The sequence below is a fragment of the Rhinopithecus bieti genome, unplaced genomic scaffold (genome assembly GCF_001698545.2).
Source record: "Rhinopithecus bieti isolate Rb0 unplaced genomic scaffold, ASM169854v2 scaffold_3527, whole genome shotgun sequence".
In the NCBI taxonomy this organism is placed as follows: domain Eukaryota; kingdom Metazoa; phylum Chordata; class Mammalia; order Primates; family Cercopithecidae; genus Rhinopithecus; species Rhinopithecus bieti.
The window spans coordinates 2,865,612-2,887,549 of NW_016804488.1; the positions used below are offsets into that span (position 1 = coordinate 2,865,612).

The following is a 21,938-nucleotide window of genomic DNA, read 5'->3' on the forward strand; positions in this document are numbered from 1 at the left end:
TATGCTTCTGCTTCCTTCCTGTCACATAGCTTTGCCTCCTCCTCCTGCAAGCAGCCTGCTGTAGCAGAACTGGTGATCCTGAAGCCAGAAACCCGAAGGTCATGTCCAGTGCTTCCCTGCTGTTCTGTTCCCCGCCTGCAAGCGCCCACACACTTAGCAACAACACACACCATAGAGCACGCCAAAGAATCCCAGAAATACTCATTCTTAATGATCCAGAAAAACAAGTGATAACTTCTGGCAAGTTCTAATAGGCCATATGTACCTGTGGGAAAGCAAGAGTCAATTCTCTGTAGCTGGTTGCCTCTGAATTTATGAAGACAAGCCAAGTAGGGGAATATGCCAAGGGGATTATCCCCATACCTGTTCTTCTGCATGGGGTCCTTTTTCTAGCCTCAGAAGCACTCCGCCTACACCTTCTCTATAGCCCTCGTCTTAGCGCCTGTATTTGAAAAACTTGCTACACCAATCTTAATTTGGTCCATTGTGTTCTAATCTTATATTAAAAGCCACAAGATAAATGATTTAAAATAATCTTAGATTAAGGAGTACACAGATCTTTGCAGCCTCATTGTGTTTCCAGAGCAGGTTGGTGTAGACACTGGTGAGCAAGGAGGGCCTAGAGAATTAGCTTCCTCCCAAAAAGATGCACATCCTCTACCTGAGAGTACAGATTCCAGAGAACTCAGTGGTCATTAAGCACCATTGCCTCAACAGCCAACTAGACTCACTTGCCTGCCTATCTCATTATTTTCCAAGCATCTTATCCCTGGCAGTGGGGAGAGGTTAGCAGGAGGCTGCTCAGATGCTCTGAGTCTCTGATCTTCAGGATCTGAAGGGAAGAGCATTTGGAGAATCCCCACTGCTGGATTTCTCAGGACAATCCTGCATAATGCCAGGATCTGATGGAGGAGACAGGCAGCTCTGTTCATCCTCTGGTGCATCCTCACTTTTGTGGTCTCCAGGGCCACCATGTCTCAGTTAATTCATTTCATTATTCATCTGTAAGTCATTTCCCTAAGGAGCTAAAGGGAAAACACTGGCAGTACAGTCAGCCCTCCATATCCATGGGTTCAGCCTCTGGAAATTCAACCCACTGTAGCTTGAAAACACAGTGTTCAAGAGACACGGAACCTGTGGATATGGAAGGCAGATTTTTTGTATCTACAGGTTCTGTAGGGCCAATTTAGGGACTTGCACATCCACAGACCTTCAGGAGTCCCAGAACTGATGCACTGCAGTTACCAAGAGATGACTGTGTAAGTGGATGCTGGGGCCAGGCTGTCTGCAGTTACCTTCCAGCTCTTCCACTTGCCAGCTATGTGACCTTAGCAGATTGTTCAACCTCTCTGTGCCTCGGCTTCTTCAACTGTAAAATAGGATAATGATAGCACTTCCCTTATGGAGTTGTTGTGAAGGTTAAATAGCAGAGTGCAATTAATGTGCTGTCTGCCCAGCATGTGGTATTGGGGTTAGGTGGAAGACTGTGCTGGGATCACTGGGAGTGAGCCTCCACGTGCCATGCCCCAGCCACTGTCCTCAGCTAACATCTCATCTGTCAGCCCTGTTAGGCTGGTGCTGTAATAATTTCCATTTTCATGGATGAGGAAATCAAGGCACAGAGAAGTTACATGACTTGCCTAAGATCTCAGAGCCTTTAAATAGTGCAGCTAAGATTCCCGACCAGGTGTTTTTATTTCAGTGTCTGAATTGTAGTTCTCTAAATCGAGAGGAACTCGCTGAAATAAAATAAGCTTGGAGTGTTATTAACTAAGTTGGTTATTTAAAACAGTTGTTCTCAGTCCTCAGGATACGTTAGAATCTTCTAGAGGGTTCATTAAAACAGACTGCGGGCCCACCCCAGAGTTCCTGAGCCAGCAGTTCTGGGGTGAGCCTGAGAGTCTGTGCTTCTAGTAAGTTCTCAGGTGATGCTGCTGCTGCTTCTCCAGGAACCAAACTTTGAGAACCATTGATTGAAAATGTTGATCAAAAATTATGTAGTCTATGCTGAGCACAGTGGCCACACCTGTAATCTCAACACTTCGGGAGGCCAAAGCAGGTGGATCACTGAGCTCAGGAGTTCGAGACCAGCCTGGTCAACGTGGGAAGACCCATCTCTACAAAAAATACCAAAAAAAAAAAAAAAAAATAGCCGGATGCGGTGGTGCAAACCTTTTAGTCACAACTACTAGGGAGGCTGAGGTGGGAGGATCACTTGAGCCTGGGAGACAGAGGCTGCAGTGAGCCATCCCACTGCACTCCAGCCTGGGTGACAGAGCAAGACCCTGTCTCAAAAAAGACATATTTAGTCTTGATTGTCATCTATCTCATTGAACATTTTACTTGGCAAAATTTACCTACCTACTCTTAATTAGTCTGTAAAAATGGTTATTAAAATGATGGCTTTCAGTGTAACTACAAATTCTCTTAGTCATTACCGTGTTGGATTCACCAGTGTATCATCAGTCAGTGTTTCTGATGTGTGTAAATGAAATGTTTCCTACTTTCTTTAGGAAGAAAAATATTCAAATGACATAATTACCCTATGATGTGTGACTTAAAGGCAACAGTAATGCAGAGTCAATAGTGGTCATTGTATTCAAGACACTAAAAGTTCACCTCCCACCCTCCCCCCGACACACACACAAGCTGCTTTCTCTTTGGAAAAAAAAAAGCTTTTCCAGATATCTACATTCATAAACTATCCCAATTAACCCTTCAGTCAGTGGAAGAAGTGTAAGAAATTATTACCTCTTCTTTAGAACACAGGGTTTGTTTATGTTATTTAAGATAAACAGGAATTCAAATGGTCATGTACCAAAGAAACAGAAAGATCTTCCAGAAATCTGAAAGGGAACTGTGGTCAGAACTCTGAGCATTTTTATGTTTACTGAGTTTTGTCCCAAAGTTTATTAATGTTTACATGCCACAAGGAAAGGTAGCATGACAAGTAAGAGACGTTTTCAGGCTTGTTAACCACTTATTAGGTATTTTGCCAAACAAGTTCTCACATCCTAGAGAGCTGGATTGTGTGACCCAGTACCCACCCTCTAGGGCAAGATGCCCATCTGATGGGTAGGGTGTAGGAGTCGGCTTCAGACCACTCCTGACATGAACCTGCTTTAAATGGGGGCCCAACTCTAAAGTGGGAACTATGTAAATACCTTTCTAGTGCATTTTCAGACACTCGCCAATGGGGCCTATGGAGAGGGCTGGCAGATCTCCCTGTGACCCCAGGTGCATCCGAAGGCCTGCCACCAAAGCCCTCTCAAGGCTGAATGCATGGCGAGCTCAGGCTGCTGTCCCCTTGGTATTTGCTAAGAACTTCTGTTTAGTAGCTCTCCACGCCTATTTGATTGTCTTTTTGCTGTTGTGTTGTTTTGTTGCATCTTTTTTTTGCAATGACACTGAGTGGCCTCCTATATTGTTTCTTTCAGCCAGTAATGTTAAAGTAGAGACTCAGAGTGATGAAGAGAATGGGCGTGCCTGTGAAATGAATGGGGAAGAATGTGCGGAGGATTTACGAATGCTTGATGCCTCAGGAGAGAAAATGAATGGCTCCCACAGGGACCAAGGCAGCTCGGCTTTGTCAGGAGTTGGAGGCATTCGACTTCCTAACGGAAAACTAAAGTGTGATATCTGTGGGATCATTTGCATCGGGCCCAATGTGCTCATGGTTCACAAAAGAAGCCACACTGGTAAGGCCTGGCTCAGTTTTTCCTTTAGTGGCCTGGAGAAGGTGCATGGGGTTTGAAGGAGGAAAGCATCCTGTCTTCCTTGAGTGTTCTGAGCATGTTTCAAATTGACTGGTAGCTCAGTTGTTGCAAGCGATTGGTTCCAAGTGGTACCGAGTCCTAGAGTCCTTATTCTGGTACAGCCTTGAAAAGGACTTATCAACATGTACCGATTCCACCCTATACATAAAACAAGGGAAAAGTGAACAGCATCACATGAGAGGCCTGGCGAGGGCCTGCTGTTATAGTAACACAGACTAAGTGGTCTCAGCTGAGCCCTCAGGGTACGTGTGCTAAGTCATCACCCTCCACAAAACAGAAAATCCTGATACACCAAAACTTACTCCTCAAACTTTCCACTGAGAAACCATGAGTAAAATGTGTGTTTTAATGGTATTCAAACTAACAGGGTTTGATATTTAGAAACAATAGCGAATGGTGGAATAGCAGCAAAATTGAGTTTTCAGAAAGACCTCAGATGAGCTTTCAAATGACTTGCCCTCTACCAGGGGAGACTGAATCAGATGCTTCTGTTACCACTGGTTATCAGCTCAAATTCCTAAAGAACTTCATCCCAAATCCTCTGTCTTACTGAAAGGTTTACTGGAAATATAAGAGAATGTCATATTCTGTGTCCAGAAAGGAAGGAGCACGGGCACCCTAGTGTCAGCAAGTTGTGCTCAGGCTCACAGGATGCCCCCTTACCAGGGACGTGGGAACACAGTGAGCCCCAGCTGGCCTCGCTCTGCCAGTGTTTCTAATAGTCGGTCACGTTGATGGAAGTGTCACAGAGTTGTCCAACAGAACTGTCCAGTCACCACCACTCATGGTGCTGAAGGGTCTTAGAAGTAAAATATGAATGGCACACACTTATTTAACTGTCGGCAGAAGGTTTCTTATGAATTGAAGAGAAACTTTTCTTTGCGTGGGAAGCTGTTCTAAAGTTGGGTAAAACACAATAGATCCACCACCTCTAGCAGCCACTGAAAGCTGGAACTGCCTCTGAGCTGGCATCGTTAGGTCAGCATAAAGCTAGCGTCTCCCACTGCAAAACCCAAGGGGAAGAATTAGTTGAAAATCCTATTTCAAAGGCCTAGCGGATTCTATAAGATACCTCAGGAAAGTGATGACGATGACTTGACATCAGACCCTCGTATGCTGCTTCCGTGGGGGCAAACAAAAATATGTTTATCAGAAATTAAGCAGAAATTAAGAAAATTTCGTGAGCCAAAAAAGCTATATTATCAAGAAATGCAGATATTTGTGGGGTTGTAATTTTTATATTTGAATCAGGGCAGTTTCCAAATGGATCCATTCCATTTGTAGTGTATCTGAAAACTGTAAAATAAGTTGATGTCAATAGATACCCATCTTCAATAAAAATTCAAATTCTAAAATTAAGCAAACTTTGCTTTTTCTAATAGCCCCTTTATCCTCAAATTACCCAGTGAAATAGACCGACCACACTCAGCCCTAAGTGAAGCAAGCGTCCACGAGAGTAGTCCCAGCCTCACCTTTGTAATGAGGTGGAAATTAACATGAAGGTAGGCTACACTGTGATAGACACTTAACAGGATACTCCAGGACCCGTAGTAATACATCCCCGATGACGAATAGACCTCACTAATGAATTACTTGCCTGTTAGTTCATGTAAAGCCTGACTGTACAGTGAAAATTCTCTTAAATAAATATTTGATAAGTGAGTCAAATTCTGGCATACTAAATTGCCAAAATATAATGACTGCCTGCCTTGATAAAAAGAATAATTACATTTAATGAATAAACCTGCCAAGTACAGATATGCCAGGTGGCATCTGCTGTTTGTTTCTCACTTCTCCCAACAAATAGCAGCTAGGTGCCACCTGCACACCAATAAGCTGAGTTTTTCACTTACGGAACAAATAACTTTCAGAAGTCAATTTTATACTTTCTGTCTTGCCCTTTGTTAAAAAAAAAAAAAATACACACACTTGAAGCAATGAACTTGTGAATTGTCTTCATCATGCATTTCCACTGCCTAAATATAGACAGTCCCAGGTAGATACAAAATACCTGGTTTGGCCAGACTTGGTTTGAATAACTAGACATGCTAGAAAAGGTTTTCATTTTCCTGGGATCTGAGTGGAATATGTTACAAAAGCCATGCTTTCTGAATTCTCTACGCTTAAAACATTTCTAGCGCAGTGCTTCTCAAACTTGAAAGAGCATGTAAATCACCTGAGATCCTGTGAACATGCAACTCTGCTTCAGACCTGTAGGGAGCCAGGAGAGCAGACATTCCTAACAAGCTCCCAGCATGTGGAGCACAGAGCCGCCTCAGGCGGCAGGGCAGTGCAGCTGAGCAGTGACAGAACAGGACCGTTCGGAGGGCTCTCCATCTGGGGCAGGCTGGTACTTTCACTGTGGCCATTGTTCCTCCTCCTGCCCATGGCTGAGTCAGCTTCCCAGTCCCTTCCGGGATACACTGAGGGAATTCAGGGGCGATCTCACCTCTGCCCATATCCCCATGTTGGTTAAGTACCACTGGTGCCATTTTCTAATCAGCTCATCGGCACCAGCATGTCACTTTCCCTGTTGCGCAGCTCAGTTTTATATTTTTGACTGGGGTGTAATAGTAACATCTTCCCCACCAATGTCTCAGGGTTAGTGTGAGAACCAGAGGGGAGAGAGGTAGTAAGGAAGTAGGAAATGCAGGGTGCAAATACACCGCATTATTATTCTAAATGATGGGATTTTTAATAACAAAGACCAAGAAGATTGTCTGTGCCTACCTAGTTCCCGCCTGTAAGATAAAAAGGTTCAGTCCCCGAGCTTCCTAAACACAGCACCCTAATGGCACTGCTCCTCCCAGGTATGGTTGCAGTAGACCTATGTCAGTTCTTGCAGTTCAAACATATTTTTTTTTCACTTTCTTCTGATATGCCCTCAAATTCTAGGACGTAGGCATCCATGAAGACTTCCGTTTTTACCCAGTGAAGTTATTAGAGGGGGCTCAAACCTTCTTACAGAGGGTTCCTAAAATGGGAGATCTGTGAAGTCATTGGGATTAAAAATTAAATTTCCAATTCATGACATCAACGTCCTCATCCCAGTTAAATAAAAATAAATACAACCTTGGAGAAACTTGGCCTACTCAGCTGCAATAGCTGTTGACCTGCACAAGGCAAATGATGGACCCCGGCCACGCAAGAACACACATGGCATGGGCTGCGTTCTTGTGCCTCAGCTCCATGAACGTGTCTTCTTAGCTGCGGACCCCACCAAAGGAAACTGTTTGAGTGGAGTGCTCTGTATTGTCACTCCTGGGAATGCTCTCTTAAGACCCCCATGCCTTGTGCTACATGTTCATACCAGCAAAGGCACTCAGAAGCAAAAAAGGTTTCCAGTGAAATTTGTTTGTAGGCAGGTATTAGGACACCAAGCACGACAGGATCCAAGCAAACCCCTGCCTGCCTGCCTGCCTGCCTGCCTGCCTGCCTGCCTGCCTGCCTGCCCTGCTCTGCTCTGCAGAAGGGCAATGTGTCTGCAGCAGTCTGCCCTTTCTGTCTGTGATGGACAGAGTCCCTGGCTCTGCCTCGTTTTCCCTGTAGCCCTCCAGACCTGGGGAGAGACATGGGACTCCAGCACCTGCCCAGCATAGAAGGGGGTCTTTCCCAGGTGTAAGTGTAGGGCTGGGTTCACTAACTTAGGGTCATACCACAAACACTGTTGTGTCACCAGGATGTCCTCACATCCTTACTGTGAGCATTTTTATAACATGAGCTTTCTCCTGAGAGGCCACCCTGTCCAAATGAGAGCTGTGGTTGGAGGCATGTCCATCTCACGCTGTCTGGGTCTCCCTGCACCAGCTCACTCTACTTTTCCATTTTATCCTTTTGGAGTTAAATACACACAGTTATGCACAAGTGCACGGAAGGCTCAGAAGTGTTCCTAACAGATAATTAGTCAGTTAGCTTGTTTCACCATCACCTTCCAACCTGCTTACATTTAAACTCCTTGTCTCTGCCTAGCTAATACAAATTTCTATAGGGATTTGGAGAAATACCAAATACCTCCTGGTTAGTATCAGGACCTCTCCATTGGCCTATAATTGAACATCACTGTAAATTAGTTTCAGCTTTTATAGTAGTGCCTCTAACCTGCCAGCTTAAAAAAAAAAAAAAGTGATGATAATCATGAAATTCAAGTGTCAATATAGACTTTTAAATCTAATCTGGTGTGGATGTTAATAGTGCCAGATATGCTTCTGTGTAATCATTTTAGAGAAGTGCTGTCTTCTTTACCATAATCATATTAATCAATCGGGAAATGGTTAAATAGACATTTTAATACATTGTTTTTTCCTGAGAAAAAAGTGACTCCAGGAAATATGTTGTTATGGTCTCTCAACACCAGGAATTGTGGTCACATAAGATTCTTCTTCTAAATAAAACATTTGTTTTACAAAAGAGTTTCATGTTTACTTAAACATGACAAATTATCACTCTTTGAAGTGAGCGTTAAATGAAATGTTCCCTGATTTAGATTCCAAGACCTGTGACTACTCAGTAGGACAATAGCATATTTCTTTTACTCAGATACCTGTTTATCCCTTTGTCAGCTCTGGAATGGAGACACAGATGCTGCCACACAGAGCAGAGGGTCAGGTGTTTTCTTAGTCACAATTGCAACAGTCCCACCCTGGAAAGAATTCCTTCATAACAACTAAATTGCACCTCTTAGGATACCTGTACTTAAAATATAATTTGTCTTCTATGGATATAGACAAATAATAGCTTAAATGTTTTAGGATTTGTAAAGAAAGAAAAAGCTAGAAATCTCAATGCAACTCTGACTTGTATGCCCTGCCACAGGGAGGTTTGGGACTTTTCTTTGGAAGATGGGGGACTTCCTGCACAGTTTCTTAACTTCTCATTTTATTCAATCTTTCTCCATCTCTCTCTCTCTTTCTCTCATCCTCACGCTCTGTCTGTCTCTCTCCTGATTTGCCTGCTTAGGGACAGACAGGTAATGGAGAAGAAATTGAAAGGGAAAATACAGGGAAAATGTAAATGAAAAGAAGTTATTATAACTGTTATAATGAAGTGCCTTTCATTTAAATATAAGAATGTAACGCTGAAATGAACTTGTGATCCTGAAATGCATTTTTAATGAGTTTCCTTTTTATTTTGCTGCTTCAGTGGCATATTTTAAAGACCCTTTGAAAAAAGCCACATTAAAAACCCCACCAAATGCCACAACACGCAAAATTGGATATTGGTTTATTCCAAAACTGCTGATCAGGAAGAGTGGCTCTTCATCACAAAATGTTGCAGTCACTTTATTTAAATGAGTTTGAATTTGCATTGTGATGTGCCATTCTGATTTAGGGAAAAAAAATTAGATTTTCAGATCAAATTGACCCAGCCAGTGAAGCGTTAAGGAGCTGGCAGGTTTAGTCTGAAAGCCTCGTGTTCTATCAAACCTGCAGCCGGTGGAAGTCACCAAGCCCCCGTGGGAAACAACTTTCTTGTAGCATCATTCTCGTGTCCCCACGCTGAGTTCAGTTCTCACCAGCTCTCCTCTCTCGGTCCCAGGAGAACGGCCCTTCCAGTGCAATCAGTGTGGGGCCTCCTTCACCCAGAAGGGCAACCTGCTCCGGCACATCAAGCTGCATTCCGGGGAGAAGCCTTTCAAATGCCACCTCTGCAACTACGCCTGCCGCCGGAGGGACGCCCTCACTGGCCACCTGAGGACGCACTCCGGTAGGTCCCCTGGGCGCAGTCCGGGGCTGTCCGGGTGTCCTGCATGGATCCCGGATTATATCCTTGCTGGCTAACCCTGAGTACCCCCCAGCTCGCAGTCCTGCATCGGGTGTGGGCCGTCGCTTCTTTGACATTGCTCCATCCGCCCTCCCCATAGTCTACTTTTCCCACTGCACCAGGGAGATTGGGCGCAGGGACCCCCATGCACACACACGCACTCACACACAGAAGTCTCACCTTAGGTAGCATGTTCCAGAACAGGCCTCCTCATCCCGTTTGTCAGGCTGGTGTGGTTTCCATAAAGGATTTTGCGGGAAGTGTTTTCACCAAGTGTACTGCTAAGACCCAAAACGTTTTCAAGTACAATTCTTTATGTTGTTAAGTCCCACTTTGGAGTGTTTTACACAGGTGTAATAGGATAGTGTTTTTGCAGAGCTGGTAGAGAAGGGTGATTTAGGGCACACCCACCCAGACTGAGCCCAGTGGCTGTCACACCAAAAACCAGCCAACACCACAGTTGCAGAGGCCAGTCTGGGGCTGTTACCAGATTTTAGACAGCAGCCTTTCTCTTTCAATTAGACAGATAAAGTACAACCCACATAGTCTGGAGTCTTGGCAAGATCATCATAGGCATAAATGCTCCATTATTCTCAAAACACTCCCAGCCTGTAAAGTCCAAATCCACTAAAGTTTGGTTAGATCCTCTGCCTCCTGAGAAATAGTCCTGGTTGTTTCATTATCCAGCAGTCCCGTAATTCTACAGGGCAGAGGAAGAGAGGGCTCTTGGCCGGCGTGTCATGGATCATGTTTGCCTACAGTGTGGTCTATACAACATGACACGGCACAGGTCTCCTTCATACCGTCCAGTTGGGGATATTTGCTGTAGCATACTGCATGAGGCTTTGGATGTGAAAGGTTGATGGCTTTTGTCCTTTCCCTCAAGGAGCCTCTTGCCCCAGCCAGCCACCAGCCAAGGCCCTTCTCCAAGCAGCAGGCTCTCTAAGCAGGTGCACTGGGGGATGGCAATGCCTCAGACCAGCTGCTCCTCACCTACCTGGGGTAGCAGGATAAGGAGGAGCCTCCCTCAGGGAGGCGGATGTGTGTTGTTTGTGGAAGGTCTGCAGCGGCCCAGGCCATCTCTTCCCAAATGTGATGCGTATATTCAATGGTTGAGGGTTTTAGAGGCCGCTCATTGCATCCATCTCTTTATCACACATTTACTGAGTGCCCCTGGGTGCCCATTCTGCACAGAAGACCTCAGGTGCACACAAGGAAAGCACCAGTATGTTACAGGAGGCATGACAGAGCATCTGAGGGGGCAGTGGGAGCATAAGGAAGGGGACAGTGGGTCCTGGGGTGGAAAGTCAGGAGAGACTTCCCATAGAAGGGAGGGGCTTCTGAAGTATGTGCTGGAAGGCGAGTATCTGAGGTTTGCTTTAGAGAAGTTCTAAACGAGTGTGTGAGTCGGCAGTAATCCCAGAAAGGGGTGTGGCACCCATGTTGCCAGGAACTCGGTCTCTCTCCTGGCAGGTGGTCCTTGTAGTAGCTCACCTAGTTGGCTGGAGACAAAAAAAGAGAGGAGTCACAGAGGCCAGTGCATCACCTCCTCTCCATCCTGACCTCCTTCTTGGCGGTGCATGTGGAGAAGGATCCCCACATGCTCTCCATCAGAAAATTGTCATGATTTGGGTGATTTGACTTCCTAAAAACTTACAAGAAAGGAGCTATACCAAGCTGAGGAGTTGCTTGCCCCAGAGAGCGGGCAGGTCAGCAGGCAAGCCATGGAGTGGGACACTTGCCTTGTTACAGAGGGACAGGGAGAACGGGTGGTTCGCCTGAGATGGGAAGACAGTAGCATGACGTGAGCATCTTTAAATGTTCACATGGGTGATAAGCATGTACGGTGGTCCCACCTGGAGACAAAGGTGGTACCTGGGCCCAACAGGCAAGGCCTGTGGAGGCCTCAACTGAGAGGACTGTGCAGTCTGTGTGCCATGCTAACAAGTGATCTAGGAAGAAGCTTCACATCTGTTGTTTCTAAGGAGCCATGTAGACATGGACACAGTTGGCAGCAATATTGCCTTGGGTTAGTGGGAAGCACCGCTTCCCATGTCAGTGGAAAACACAAGCATTCATTCTTAGGTTGACACCAACCATAGGTCATCATCACTCCTAGATTACTCTCATTGCAATGGAATCTCTCATGCACATCAGTCCTTAAAAGCAGAGCTGCTGTCTTTCCTTTCTTGTTGTGGAGTTAGGAACATCTAGTAGAGGACTTTATGTTATTCTGGCTCCAGGCCTATGTATTTCATTTGAGGCATGATGGTATCCTACTCTAAGTACCACTAATTACTTGAGTAATTACAGAATGGTGGTAGACTTTGGACCGTGTATTTCTATTCTGGATCCATGGATGAGCCAGTGGAGAAAACCCATCATGGATGCAGGGCTGCTAGGGATCTGTCTGTCCAAAAATGCTGTAGAGACACACACTGCTCTTGGGGAGAAAAACAGCTATAATTTCTTCAACATGATTTCACTGAAGTGAAATAAGGACTTTGGACTTTGTCTGGCAAATTCAAATGTGGCCACACTCTACTCCATTGTGGAATGGTGACTTCCCTGTCCCATTAAAAACCAGGATCAACATCACAGCTTTCTCTAGCAACTGGTGGTGGCCTGAGGTCTTATGAACTAGCATGTTAGCAGGGAGAGAGTTAGGGAATTTGTCCCATGCTGATAGCAAGAGGGGACTGGGGGAGCTGGAGGGGTGGAGAAGTGATCTCCCTTCCTGCCTCATGGCTTCCTTTGGAAGTTGCAAGCTTAGAATTTCCCACAGAATATTGGGCTATGCTTCAAGAGACACTTGAGTTCAGTTGCTTACAGTGAACATACTTCTTATGTTCCAAAGTTAAAATCAATCATATTTTCAGAAAAATGGATATTCAGACACCATGTCATATATACAGGAAGCAATTTGATCATGGAATTTACTGAAGTTATAGCTTTTTCAGGAAAGGACATCGAGTGGTTATCTATATCCTATTAATTTCTAAAAGCGATACTCAATAAAATGTGCAATTTTAGGCAAAATTCTGTGTTTCAACATTATCTCCTGATATTGGGGGTACATCACTTTGTGTAGATAAATAAAGATCCTTTTCATTCTCTATTAAATGGTCCAGAAGTCAAATTTTGGCTTTCATGTTGGTCTTCTTCCTGTAGCTTCTGTTCACCTAGGAAAGAGATTTAACCAACATAAGCTTTGGCTAAACCATTGTACCAGACATTCTATTTGGATGCTCTTAATTTTTATACAATACTTTGAAATATGTTCAATAAAACAACATGAGAAAGAAGTAGAAGATTCTGCTATTAGGTTGGAAATTTATATTCCTTATATAAGTGATTAAAGATACTTTATTCAGTTTGTCTCTTAAAATGGTATCTACTGAAGTCCTTAAACTTAGGCATGATATGAATTCTTGACTAGTCTTTCTGTTTCCTAAAATATCACTCAGTAAAATCCAGAAAGGACTAAAACTCATTATATAGAACTGTACTGCCCAATACAGTAGCCACTAGCCACATGCAGTATTTTTAATTATAATAAGTTAAAATTAAACAAAATTAAAACTTCAGTCCTCAGTGGCACTAGCCACACTTTTTATGTCCAACAGCTACATGTTGCTGGTGGCTACCATATTGGACAGCACCAATAGAGAGCATTTCTATCATGATAGTAAGTTCTGTTGGACAAGGCTGATCTAGAAGCCACACCATCCTAAAGCTCTTTGGCAAGAAAGCAGAGCTTTTCCATAAGCTCTGTTTATGAACAATGTATTTTGTATTTTCTATGTATATATATGTAAAAATACATATACATAGAAATATATGAAAATACATACACATATAAATATACATATACATAGAATAGAAATATATATACATAGAAAATACAAAATATTTTGTATTACATATACATATGCATGGAAAATACAAAATACTTTGTCTTACATAATACAAACATAAGATATATTTATATTATGTAAGAAAATACATTTGTGAAATAACACACTTATTTCATTCAAGCATATTTGTCCAGCATGGTTTCTTAGAGACCTCAAGTTACCCATTTTAGCACCTGGAACTGAATTCACTCTGGCTATGTTAGATGTAGCACCAGCGTCAAGGCAGATCCAGCCCACAGCATAGACCAAGGCCTACTCTGGAAGCAAATCTGCAGACAATGTGGCCAACACACGGGCCTTCCTCACATCTCTGTCCAGTTGCTGGCATCCACATTATAACATGGCAGCGGCTCATTTTCTCCAGTTAAAGGTTAGGCTTCCGTGATTGAAGCAGGAGAGAATTTGGTAGTCAGTAGACAAACTAAGGCAAAACAAGAATCGCATGAGTTCTTGGTACAATGAAAGAAACCCTTGGCCACCAACATTTTTGAATTCAGGAATTTTCACCAAGTCCATCACACTTTTAGCTCTCAAGGGTAGAATTTTTTTAAAAACTTTTTTGGTAATAATTGTATTGCATGCATTTCCCTTACACATAAGGCTGGCATTTAATTGCGGTCTTGAACTCAATTGTGTTTTCTGCAGTTGGTAAACCTCACAAATGTGGATATTGTGGCCGAAGCTATAAACAGCGAAGCTCTTTAGAGGAACATAAAGAGCGCTGCCACAACTACTTGGAAAGCATGGGCCTTCCGGGCACACTGTACCCAGGTAAGCGCTGCTGCTCGGAGGCCAGCCTGGTGGGCTCTCCCCCCAGCATGGTGGGGAAGGAGGGCGCTCTGCATGCAGCCTTAGGAGCAGAGCCTTGGACCTGCTTCCTGCTGGGGCTAGGAGGGAGGAAAGTTTTTGGCCAATAACATCACAGTTTCACCAGAAGCACATTGTGCTTTCTAGGTCCTCATCTGACCAGAGAGAGCTTGATTTTAAAACCCTTCCCACTTCCGATCGGGAGAAACTCCTAGGATAGCAGTGACCTTAAAAGTTTTGGGGTTGTTTTTTGGATGTTGGTGGTTTTAAAACAACAACAAAAAAAAAAAAAAAAAAAAAAAAAAAAAAAAAAAAAAAAAAACACACACCTCAGGTAGTGATTATTTCTTTGTAAACAAAATAAAATGTAAAATCTTGTTTTAAAACAATTTTTTAACGAAGTTTATCAAATAAGAACTTTCAGGCTGTGATTTTAAGCATCAGTTCAGACTGAGGGCAGGGTATCCACTCCTGCCTGAAGTGCGAGGTTGAAGTTTGTTGGAAGCCCCTGGTAGTTGATAGTATTGAGGTTGTCTAAGGGTGAGAGGAAAGGCCGCTTCTTTCTCAGGAGCTGTGATGCTCTGCTGTGTTGCATAACAAGATAGCACTTGATTCCAACCCCAGAGCCTATAGAATAAATGATGTGGAAAGATTACCGAGGAAGGCTGGATTCACCTGGAGGAATGGCAGTGTTATAAAAGGTTCTTCCCTAATTTTTTAAGAGATAAACAATTTATAAAGAGATCATATAAAGCTAATCTCTTTCAAAACAGTATTCATTTATCACTGTTCCTGGAAAAGCCATCACTAGACTGTGAGGTTGCAATTTAACGAGTGGTGGAAAATGTATTAAACCTCGTTCATTCACCTTTCGGACTTTAATAAATGGTTCAAAAGGGAAAATTCACCAGAGTACCCTCAGATTATTAGTGGCAGATGAGAGGAGGAAAAAAGAATGTTGGGAATGGCTAAAAATTGATTCCGATTAGTCTTGGCATGGAGAGGCAACATCTCACCTGGCCAGAGCTCTGCAGCCAGACTGTTGTCTCCTTTGCCAGTCAGCCAGGGATCTGGGGCTCACAGGTGATTCCTCCAGGTCTCAATCTTCTCCCTGTGAAATGGGAAGATATCATTAAATTATCATTTGGCTTCTTTCAAAATCTCAGGTCTAGAATGGAAAGGCATTGAAGGTGAGTGTGAGTGGAAGAGAAGAAACTGGATGTTAAAATAATAATAATGTAACAGTTATTAATTCACATGACCAGACCACAAGGCAGAAGACTAATGGATGAGAGGATGATTATGTTCCTTTGAAATAAAATGTCAACATCAAATATTGTATTTTTCTGTAAAAAATAAATGAACGGGTCTTGGAAGGAAGTGCTCCTAATGATGTAGTTTACATAGTAATGCTTAATAAGCCATTTTATTTACTCAACAAATATTTACTGAGGACTTATAATCAATAATGCCAAGCCCTGTTGAATATAGGAATCTGATATGCACATAGAATTGAAAAGACAAAATGAACAAAAGAAACAGACAGTATATCATTTCTGTTTCCTCCACTGTTTTCATTACCAAAGAAACAAGCTGCAGTACATGAGAGCTGCTTCCAGGGGAGCGGGAGAAGCAGCATTCATTTCACTGAGACCTGGGTTTGAGTTCTCTGTGTTTGAGTGTGACCCAGAGCTCATCGCTTAAATGTGAGTGATGATTCGTGCCTGGCCACCCTCATAGCAGCGCTCTGAGAGAAACATTAGGGGGTGGATCCAGGTGTGAGCAGGAGCCTAGACATGTGTCAGGTACTTACCTAAACATGGAGGTTTAGGTCACTGACATACTGATACCATCAAGCTAATTCTTCTCTGTTGGTCTCTATGTCAGTAAGGCTACATGCCAGTAATGTGTATTAAATATTACCCTGTGGTGAGTATCAATTTCACCCTAAAATGTTAATGTATTCCCTTTGTTGGTTAAGCTACTTGGACTACCATCGTGATGCCTCTGTGTCCCCTCACTCAGGAGGTATGAAAGCTTCTCTAGGAAGGAGCAGTGGTCTGGTCTCAGTGTGGCAGCAGACAAAGCCAGGCTTGCACTTAATTCTGTTGAATTCTTTCTGTCTGGTATGGCCTCAAAAGGTGCAAAATGATCATAAATACCTTTCGACAGTCACCTTTGGTTTTTGCCCTTGCCAACACCTAGCACTTGTAGGTGCTGCTGGTTTAAGGAACTTGGAGTATTGAGGGCTTTGACAGAAGTCTTCCTGAACTGTGCTTGGGACCAGGAAGACAGGCAGGGCAAGCTTGGTCTTTTCAGCTGTGCTGTGCCTGGGTGGGTGGAACTTGTGCCTTCTGATGCATCTCTCCTCCTCTGTCCCCCTCTGAGAACCCCTTGTCTGTGCTCAGATGGATGGGCAAATAGTCTCTTCTCCAACCCCCAAAACCCCCTAAGATTGGGTGAATTCAGTAAAATCAAAGCCTCAATTAGGCAATATAGGAAAAGATGAATTTTCTGAATATAATTTTCTTTAGTAAAAGGCTTTTGGCCACCTGTTATAATTTCTTAATGTCTTCATGGAAAAAATAAGTTTCTCTTGAGCCTTTGGTGCACAAACAGAATCACCAGCCCTTGGAGGTGCATGTATCTAATGACAGAGCAGCCTGTGACTCGCGAGCATCAGGCTCACTTGTTCCTTGCTGTGATTGCCTCTGGGGGTGGAGGCTTTTGGGAGGCCCTGCACCATGGTGCAGAGGAAGACCCCTGACTTCTGGGAGCCCTGGGCAGGCCGTGGGCACGGCTTTGCAGAGAAAGATGGACATGTCAGGAAGCATATTAGCTTAATAGATGAAGTGTGTGGCCAGTGGAATTGGGTTTTATGGATTTATCTTTATCTTGCATATAAATCAGGGTGTGAGCTATATAGGTTTGCCCATTTAATTAAAAAAACACATATTTCAAATGTTAAAATATAAAATATACCAGCAACAATAGCCAGTTTGAAATACATGTTTTCAAAATAACATTCATAATATCAATGAAAACATAAAATACTTACTAATGAAGAAAACCAGCAAACCATACTGAGGTAGGAAAGAAAACATGGGAGATTGGAGAGGTAGAGAGGTCTGGATGCTGTCCATGTGCCTCTGCCCAAATTACTGTATCATTTCAACATAAAACTGGCTTGTAAATTTTACTGGAATCTGGTAACCATGTATCATAAAGTATCTGCATATATACATGAGATAATTGGCAACTTTTTAAAAGAAGAGTAATGTCAAGTGATGTATGAAATGTAGCTGAAATGGATGGAACTCTTTGAAGAATAGACAGATAAATCAATAATAGAGATGGATAACCTACCAAAGACCCCGTGATAAATCAGCATGAAATAGACGAGGCAGGAGGAAGCACAAGACAGGAATGGTATCGGAAGAATCAATCAGGCATTTAAGATAATCAGTTTACATTATCAACTCCTTATAGACTAGGACAAATTGCCGGGAAATGAAAGAGTTATATTTTTATACCTCCAACCACAATAACTAGATGTAAATATAGATCCAGCTATGCAGGATACAAAGTTGTATTTTCAACTTTGGAAAGAGATAACATAGAACAATCAAGAGTGACTAGAAATGGCCCACACATCAACATTTGCCTCCATAACTTCTAAATGTTCTACAGTAGTTGGGGTGCTTTGATTTTCAGGAGTTTGCTGTGTGCTCAGGGATAAGGGGCTCTGGGTTTTTCTCCACATTGCCCAGATCTGCTGTAGGTTCTTAGGGGCCACATTTTTGTATCTCAGTTCACTGTGCTGGTCCATGAAGTCAGACATTAGGTCAGACAGTTCTTTGCATCTCAGAGGGCTGCTGTTAGGGACTGACGGACGTAGTAGATTTAGGAGTATTATGAAAAGTTCAAAGGACTTGTCAAAGGGACATCAGTACTTAATCCCAGTCCAGCCTCTGGCGATGGTGGTAGTGCCTGTGCATTTGGACTTAAAGAGGATGATGTGTGGTGAGCAGCTGTTGGAGGAAGAAGCATTTGCACGTAGCTGGTCGTTGGCATTGCTGTGGCTCCCTCTGCCTGTCTGGCAGTGTTGCTGGGAAGATTAGAATTAATCTCTAGGAAGGGCCTAGCTCTTGTAGGCACTTAACAAATGTCAGATTTAACACTGGACGCGACTGAACCCTTTAAACGTAAGCCTTTCTAAACTGGCCTCTCTAACTGTCTTTGACTTTAGTCATTAAAGAAGAAACTAATCACAGTGAAATGGCAGAAGACCTGTGCAAGATAGGATCAGAGAGATCTCTCGTGCTGGACAGACTAGCAAGTAACGTCGCCAAACGTAAGAGTTCTATGCCTCAGAAATTTCTTGGTAAGAGTTAAATGTTTGCTGTCTCTTAAAAAAAAAAATATGTGGGTGTTTTAGTTGCAAGTAGAAATTAGTTGACGGTAGAAGAAAGGGAAAAAAAATCTTAATTTTCAAAAGCAAAATTGGTAAGCTTAACATTCCTTAAATATCTTAGAATTTTTTCCAATAAGTGTCTTAGAAATGACAAACCTCCCATCAGTTTTTCCTAGATATGATTTTGCAGCATCTGGGGATGCACTGTGATCTGCCTGTGGACATCGTTCCTAGGGGCGGCTGCACCAGCGTGCACAGGGTGGAGAGTTTGGGCCTGGCTTGGCTGAGGGACACCACACCGCAGGACACTCCAGGTCTGGCCGGCTTCTCAGAGCTTCAGATCCTCATTTTTCACATGAAGCTCTTAACTATCCCCTTATGGGGGACTCTGAAGGGTTAATGGGAAGAATCATACAGTGACTGGCCCCTGAGAAGTGTCCAGTGAAGACAGGGCTTAGCTAGGATTGCTGTTTTGCCTAATGCTTTGCGGGATAAAAAAAAAAAAAAGAAGAAGAAGAAGAAGACCATCCTTCTCTCTAGGAGTAATGCCCAGAGTAGGTGATAGACGCATCAACACCACCATCCAGCCAGACGCTGCAGGGACGGCAAGCCAGGGTCCAAGTGGAAAGGCAGTAGGCTTAGGAACCAGCTCAGAATCAATACACAGCCACTGCCACTCGCCAACTCTGTCACCTTAGTAAAATGGCTCTGCCCCTAGAGCCTTGGTTCCATGCTTTAGTATCCTCACAGGGTGATTGTGAACATCCCATGACTCCGAGATTGTGAAAACATTTAGAAACCCTCGGGGTGAAGGTTAACTCTGTCCAGGAAAGAGGACCAGTAAAAGCTTCATGAGGCTGAGAGGCACCTTGGAAGAGGAATAGGGTTTCAGCACATTCTAGGTGTTGGAGGAATGGGGGAATCTAGGCAGATGTTTAAGATCAATGAGAAACCATGCTGACCACGAGGGCTGGAGTGGGGGCCTAAGGACGTGACAGAGGAGCAGGGCATCTTCCCAGCATAACTCAGGTGCCTTTGGGGAAGCAGGAAAAGCAAAGGTGTCCTAGGCAGCTCTGCCACAGGATGAATGGCTTCAGATACCAGGTGAGAGAAGAACCCTTCATTCAGTCAGCAGGAAAGAAGCATTGCCTTATTTTTTGTGAGAGCAATGGCTAGGATAGTAAAGACATCAAGTACCAAAAAATGACTGGAAAAGGGAGAGTGCAGAGGCAGTGGCAGCAGGCATGGAAAGAGGGGTTTGTGAAGGAGAAGCGTTGCTGTCAGAGGAACATAGGGCTGAAGGCAGGGATTGGGTGAGGAAAACCATGAGTCACACTGACTCCAGTAGAGTAGTGTGCCCTTGATGAAAAGGATAACACCAGGTTCTGGGAAAAGACGGGGTTCTGTTTTTGACGTGTTGATTTTCAAGGACTTCTGGTGTTTGTGACACATGGGGAAATTGTGGTGGGAGAGAGGTGGGGCCAGAACGGGGCTAGTGAGGCCAAGGGTCCCAGAGGGCACCTGTTGACCTGCAGGATGACAGGAAGGGGGAAGGACAGAGGCAAGACCAAGTCCTGGGCACCAGCCTCCCTCTTGCAGCTTCAAACAGGGCTCCATTTTGACCTTTTCATTAATCAGAGGTTTGTCATAGGGTGGGCGTTGAGAGGAGCAAGGGAGAGAAGGATTCAGTGTACATAAAGTACGAAAGTCACTGGCTTAGCCAGTGGGGAGTTGTCCACATACACTTGAGCCTTTAGACCATGAGAACGAGGGAGGCCTTGCCATCCTGAACGGAGTAGGAGTGGGGTCCTGTGCTGAGCATAAGCTGTGGGATTCTAGCAGCACTGGGCACAGGGCCCAGCATCTGCTTGGAGGCCCCCGGGGTGGACACAGTGACAGAGAGATGGGTGGTGACTGGGATTTGGGCAGAGATAAGGCAGCGAGTGTGTGCAAGGGGAGTAAAGGGTTACTGACCTTAAGAAGCAGGGACAGCATCCTCTGTCAGGTGAGGAGCCTGGAGAATGCTTTGGTGAATGAACATTTGCAGCCCCTTTTAGCTTTTGGAGACTTGAAACCAAACGAGAAATTCATCTGTGAAACTCTACTGGAGCCACTCCCCAACCCCCACCCTTGTGAGACCACAATGTGGGCGTTGGCTTGAGATGCTTCTGTGTTAGTAGAAGAAATAAACAACACAGTGCTCTGATGAGGCAAGGCGAAGATGAAAAAGGAGTACCCAGGGGACATAGTAGGAACAGTGGACGAGGGTAGCTGAAGAGGAGTTTGGAGCAAAAGACTCACAAGCAGCTGCATAATCTGTTGGTGATTGGCAGTTCATTTGTAAAAATGATGCCTCTTCCTGCCCTAAAATGCCTACCTTACCCCCACTTCAACTTGATCAGATTTCCATCAGTCACTCCCAATGTGTCACGGCTTCTGCAGCCCTAAAATTAAAAGGTGAGTGAGTCTCTAAGGCCCCTCTCCGCTTCTTGGAGGCTGAGTTTAGCCTTCATGTGAACGTGGAAAGAGAGTAGGAATACAGCTGTTCTCACACAAGCTGGCCCAATAGTGGTTCAGTTGAAAGAGCCCCATGCTTCAAAGTCAGCTCCAGCTAGGAGTGATTGGTGGCCTTGAGTATGGTGCTGGGCTTAGTGTTGCCATCTGTGGGATGGGTGTGGATCTGTTGCCCTGCCTCTTCCCAGAGCTATCCTGAGACTCAGAAGGGGTGATGGATGTGATGGTGCTCCCAACACTAGAAAGCATCTTAAGAATGTAAGATGATATGATTTTCATGATGACTATTGCTCAGAGTGGCATATAGTTTTGCTTTATTGATCTATAACCTATGATTAAAATTTTTTCCTTAAACTTTGACATGAGTGTGAATGAGTATTTGTTTTGCCAGCAACATTCCTCACCACTGGGGCCATTAAAGATCTCCCCCTCTGAGATCATCAAATACAGGTCAACAGGACTGATTAATCTAATTAGAAAAGTGCTTATATTAAATAGCAATGATAATTATTGTTTTTAGTCTGTCTGGTGCTTGACTTGGGAACATTTTTGAAATAGAGAAAAGCACAAAGAGGAAAACAACAATTACCAATATTTGTGCTACCCATTATAATTATCTAGGTATATTTTCTTCTTTTGTAAGAAAAAGAAACCCTGTTATATTGTTAAAATAACACAAAGTTAATATAAAGAATTTTAATGCAAAGATTAATGTTTTCAAATCACCACAAAGCCCAACATCCAGAAATT

General features: G+C 43.8%; 1 protein-coding gene and 1 long non-coding RNA gene across 17 annotated transcripts in view; one reads left to right on the top strand and one right to left on the bottom strand.

Annotated features, from left to right (window-relative positions):
• IKZF1 (IKAROS family zinc finger 1) overlaps positions 1-21,938 on the top strand; it is a 101,000-nt gene that overhangs the window by 68,212 nt on the left and 10,850 nt on the right. For 4 of the 16 annotated variants that reach the window (XM_017868571.1, XM_017868574.1, XM_017868575.1 and 1 more), the window contains 4 exons: positions 3,438-3,698; positions 9,312-9,479; positions 14,099-14,224; positions 18,510-18,644. In XM_017868571.1, the coding sequence (XP_017724060.1) occupies positions 3,438-3,698; positions 9,312-9,479; positions 14,099-14,224; positions 18,510-18,644 (690 nt within the window). The remainder of the gene's footprint in view (positions 1-3,437; positions 3,699-9,311; positions 9,480-14,098; positions 14,225-18,509; positions 18,645-21,938) is intronic. The other 12 variants (XM_017868576.1, XM_017868578.1, XM_017868579.1 and 9 more) reach the window with 7 other exon arrangements.
• LOC108527364 (uncharacterized) lies at positions 9,497-21,837 on the bottom strand. The gene is made up of 3 exons (XR_001884784.1): positions 20,649-21,837; positions 15,277-15,371; positions 9,497-12,718 (listed from the first exon to the last, which is right to left on the bottom strand). It is a non-coding gene; the product is annotated as an uncharacterized LOC108527364 (long non-coding RNA).